Genomic DNA, 4,213 nt, shown 5'->3' with positions numbered 1-4,213 from the left:
GACAAAAGTAGGAGTATGGTCAAGTTAGATCCTTCTACCTCCCTAGTAACTCCCCGAGCTATCCAGTGTCTTATCCAGTGTCTTCTTACGAGTCATCAAACCCCTGCTAAATAGTTAAATGACCGTTAAGCTGTTAACTGATACTAAAAACAAAAAATCTATTACCTCTGAATTAATTAATTCCAACTCATAGAAATACTACAGGACAGAGGAGAACTACCCCATAGAGATTCCAAGGCTGCAATATTTATGGATGCAGACTGCCACATCTTTCTCCTGAGAAGTGACTGGTGGGTTCAAACCACTAACCTTTTGGTCAGTAGCCATATGCCTAACTAGTGTGCCACGAGGGTTCCCCATCAACTGATAACAGAAATAATATATAAATTCTTCCAGAGAAGCTTGCATTTTAAATAAGAATTTTTCAAAGCCAGGTAGCTTGTGAAAATGAGAAAACAATTATGTCTGGAGAGTCATGGGAAATATCAAAAAGAAGGTAATGAGCATAAAGCTATTTTTTAACATATTTGTTTTTGTTAGAGACTGTCACAGACATGACTATCATGAACAAATGAAAGCATTAGAGTTTAGGGCCTGATTATAAAATAGCAAAGACTCTTCTAAGCAGATGATACTGATATGAAGGTCAACACCAAGTTGTGATTTATCCTACAAGAAAAAGAGTCAAATGTTTTTACGAGTTTTTAGAAAGAAGACTAGTTGGAAACAGAGAAGAAACAAAAAAGATAAACTAAGAGATTAAAATGATATAAGTAAAATATAGGTAGAACAATAGAAATTATAGGGAGAAATTAAGAGAAACTCAAGGACACTTGTAAAAATGTTTAAAACTTAACAAAGGGGGTTTAAGAAGCGTGAGTAAGGTCCCATATTTATATATATTCACACAAAAGATGACTATACACCACAATGATGATAAAAGTTCTGAGTGGGAGGCTGATAGGTACCAAGAACTTTTTCTGTTGTTATTGTTTTGTGGGGGGTTTTTTATTTCCTTTTTTTAAAGCATCTATCTGCATTTTCCATTTTCTCTTTAAGAAACACTTATTACCTTCATCTAATTAGGAAAAAACAAATGTTAAGAAATTAATTTTTTAAGGACAGACTCAAGTAGACATGAAACTGAGGTAAGGATGATGGAGAGCAAGTCATGTTTAACAGAGTGAGGAGTTCTCTTTGGGAACTGAAGTACTACTTTTAGAACACTTTATTCTTTTTTTGCTATTAGAATGTTATGCAGTTAATGCTTCTTTCTGAACAACAGAAAACATCAATATCCAGGTGAGAATATGTAGAAGGAAAAATTACACTTAGAAGGAAAAATGATCAGATCTGAGTGCCTGGAAGAATAAGGGCTAGGAGAAGTAGGAGTCGAAAGTGAAATTTCCACTTTAAATAAAAGAATATTGGGGGTGATTAAAGATGGAGAACAAAGCATTATTTTAATAGTTATTAAAAGTACTTATCAAATAAGGATAATCTTGATAAAATGGCAGAAGGAGAAATAATAAAACTGTATTCCTCATGTCCTGAAAAATACTTTTAAGGATCAGGTATAATTTTAGATATTTTAAAAACATATTTAATCACTTTTTGGTTCATCTAACTCGATTTAACCCAGCAAAATATACATCCTCCAGTTTGCTTCTTCAAATATAAAGAACCAACCGTCAATAATATCCCATGCCAATGTGACTTGTTAACATCTTAATAAAAAGATTTATCTTTTAAAATTTAACCCTGTTTGCATTAACTGTATTTAATTATAATAAAACAACACCATTTAGGTTAGATGCATTGTAGTAAACTAGTATTTCACATAAAATATAATCAAATATTTCACATATGAGAAACTACTTAAAAAGTATACTTACATGATAGGTGGCAATTTATACAAAAATTTAGTAGTCCTTACTTCCTACATAGAAAATATTTGACCTGCACTGCAACCAAAGCTTTACAATACGATTTTATTGCTCTGATCTTATATAATCTTGAAGGTTGAGAACAGAGTTATCATTTCATAAGACTTACCTCTTTACAAAACATTTTAGGGACCATGATTTTCAGAATCTTTGTGAGCCTTGAAAAAAACACTTTGTCCACCACAGCTCGCTCTTTTTTCCCTTCTTTCTATATTAACACAGAGAAAAAGAAAACTTTTAGGATAGCTTTTAATGAACCCATAACAAGTAAGGAAGATGGGGCAATCTACTTCTGTAGTGATACTGCCTCGGAAACCTAAGGAGGGGTCGCTATGAGTCAGGGCCAACTCCACGGCACATAACAACAACAACAACATAACAAGTAAGAGTAAAGAACCATTGTTTCATCTTAGTCAATATAAACAAAGATCAAGATGGATACTGCATTTAAAGAGCACAGACTTGAACTAATTCCTCATGTTCAAACATGCTTTCAAGAAAGTAAAACATATCTAAAAACTGAATAAGAATGGGACATGTTCTAGAGCCACAAGAATATCTGAGAGAAGAATGTTGCAAGGAAAAGAAAGAGCAAGTCCAAAGATACTGAGATAGAAGCCTACTTCATATGTTCAAAGAAAAGATGGCCAATCTGACTCAAGCTGTGAGCAAGGAACAGTGGTAGGAGATGAAGTCAGAGAGACAGTACTTACTGATCTTTTATTATCCACTTCCTGATTAATAGCATACTATTTTGCTGATACCATTATAGTAAACTTTTAGATTCTTAGATTTATCATTTCCAATATGCAATATGCCAATTCACTCTATCTTGCTCATAAATTCAAAGACAGAAAAGCTTACTTTCTAGCAGAGGAAACACATATACAAATTGTTGTTGTTGTGTGCCGTCGAGTCAGACCCGACTCATAGCGACCCCTCCTTGGGTTTCCGAGGCAGTATCACTACGGAAGTAGATTGCCCAACCTTCCTTCCGAGGAGTGGCTGGTGGGTTTGAACCGCCAGCCTTCTGGTTAGCAGTCAAGTGCCTTAGCCACTATGCTACCAGAGCTCCAAATAAAACAATAAAAAAAATTATAGCAGATGGATTGAGCAGAGCCATGAGAAAAACAAGAATGGTTTAGACAGGATGTCTGGAAAGGTTTCTTTGAGCACATAACACTTACTCTGAGACACAAATGAAGTGAAGTCATGTGATGACCTCAGGTAGTGGTAGTGGAAAGGGCATAGTGAAACACAGGGAACATCAAGCACAAAATCCCAGTAGCAGGAATAAAATTGGCGTGCAGATTGAATACCAAGATGGTAGTACTGCTAGAGCAAAGGAAACTGAGAATGAAAAAAGAATGGGCCTTAGAACATAGTAAGGATTTAGAGTTTATTCTGTGTGGAAGGGAACCACTGAAGATATTTAAGAACAGTAATTACTCTTCTCTCTCTCAGAAACCTCTTCATTTTTACTGGGTCCATAAAAATGGAGGTATAAAATCACTTGCAAAGATAAGAAAAAACTAGGCATAGCAAAGTCTATTTACTTGATTGTCCTTGAACAACAGGCAGAACAAGCAGGAAAAACTTCTTGGAATAAGCAAGACACTGTACTCCAGAAGGAAGTTGTTCTCTGCCTAATGCCCCCGCCCCAAGCCCCAACTGATTCCCATTTTCACAGCTCATTTCTTTAACTAGTATACTCTTGATAAACAAATAGCCCTGACAGAGAAAATTCTGTTAGACAAACACTAATATAAATACGCTTTAATTAAATTAACATCTAACTTGATGAATCCTAATGAACAGTCTGATTACAGAATTAGAATAAACTACCATCTGTATGTCAGATACTGCAACTAGTGCTTTAGATATATAATTCAAATAAAAAGACACTGAGTGGAATACAGAATTAGGGAGCAAGATAAATCAAAAACCAAACCCACTGCCATAGAGTGGATTCTGACTCAAGGAGACCCCCACTGGGTTTCCAAAGCGGCAAATCTTTATGGAAACAGATTGCCCTGTCTCTTCTGTGGAATGGCTGGTGGGTTTGAATTGTCAGCCTTCTGGTTTGCAATCAAATGCCTTAGGCACTGTGCCATCAGAGCTCCTTGTGGACCAAGATAGGAAGTCTGAAAACAGCCTTCCTATAGTTAGATTAGGAGCTCTGGTAGCATAGTGGCTAAGGCACTTGACTGCTAACCAGAAGGCTGGTGGTTCAAACCCAAAAGCCACTCCTCGGAAGGAAGGTTGGG

At 35.9% G+C, this 4,213-nt stretch overlaps 1 protein-coding gene across 1 annotated transcript in view; it reads right to left on the bottom strand.

Annotated features, from left to right (window-relative positions):
* Nucleotides 1-4,213, bottom strand: part of ABCD3 (ATP binding cassette subfamily D member 3) — a 176,226-nt gene that overhangs the window by 67,113 nt on the left and 104,900 nt on the right. The window contains exon 3 of the mRNA XM_007936070.2: nt 2,056-2,154. Coding sequence (XP_007934261.1) covers nt 2,056-2,154 — 99 coding nt within the window. The remainder of the gene's footprint in view (nt 1-2,055; nt 2,155-4,213) is intronic.

This window comes from Orycteropus afer, unplaced genomic scaffold (assembly GCF_000298275.1).
Source record: "Orycteropus afer afer isolate SDZICR_OR568_19922 unplaced genomic scaffold, OryAfe1.0 scaffold00033, whole genome shotgun sequence".
Classification (NCBI taxonomy): domain Eukaryota; kingdom Metazoa; phylum Chordata; class Mammalia; order Tubulidentata; family Orycteropodidae; genus Orycteropus; species Orycteropus afer.
The sequence above is the reverse complement of the archived record's forward strand: the minus strand, read 5'-3'. Positions and strand labels throughout refer to the sequence as shown.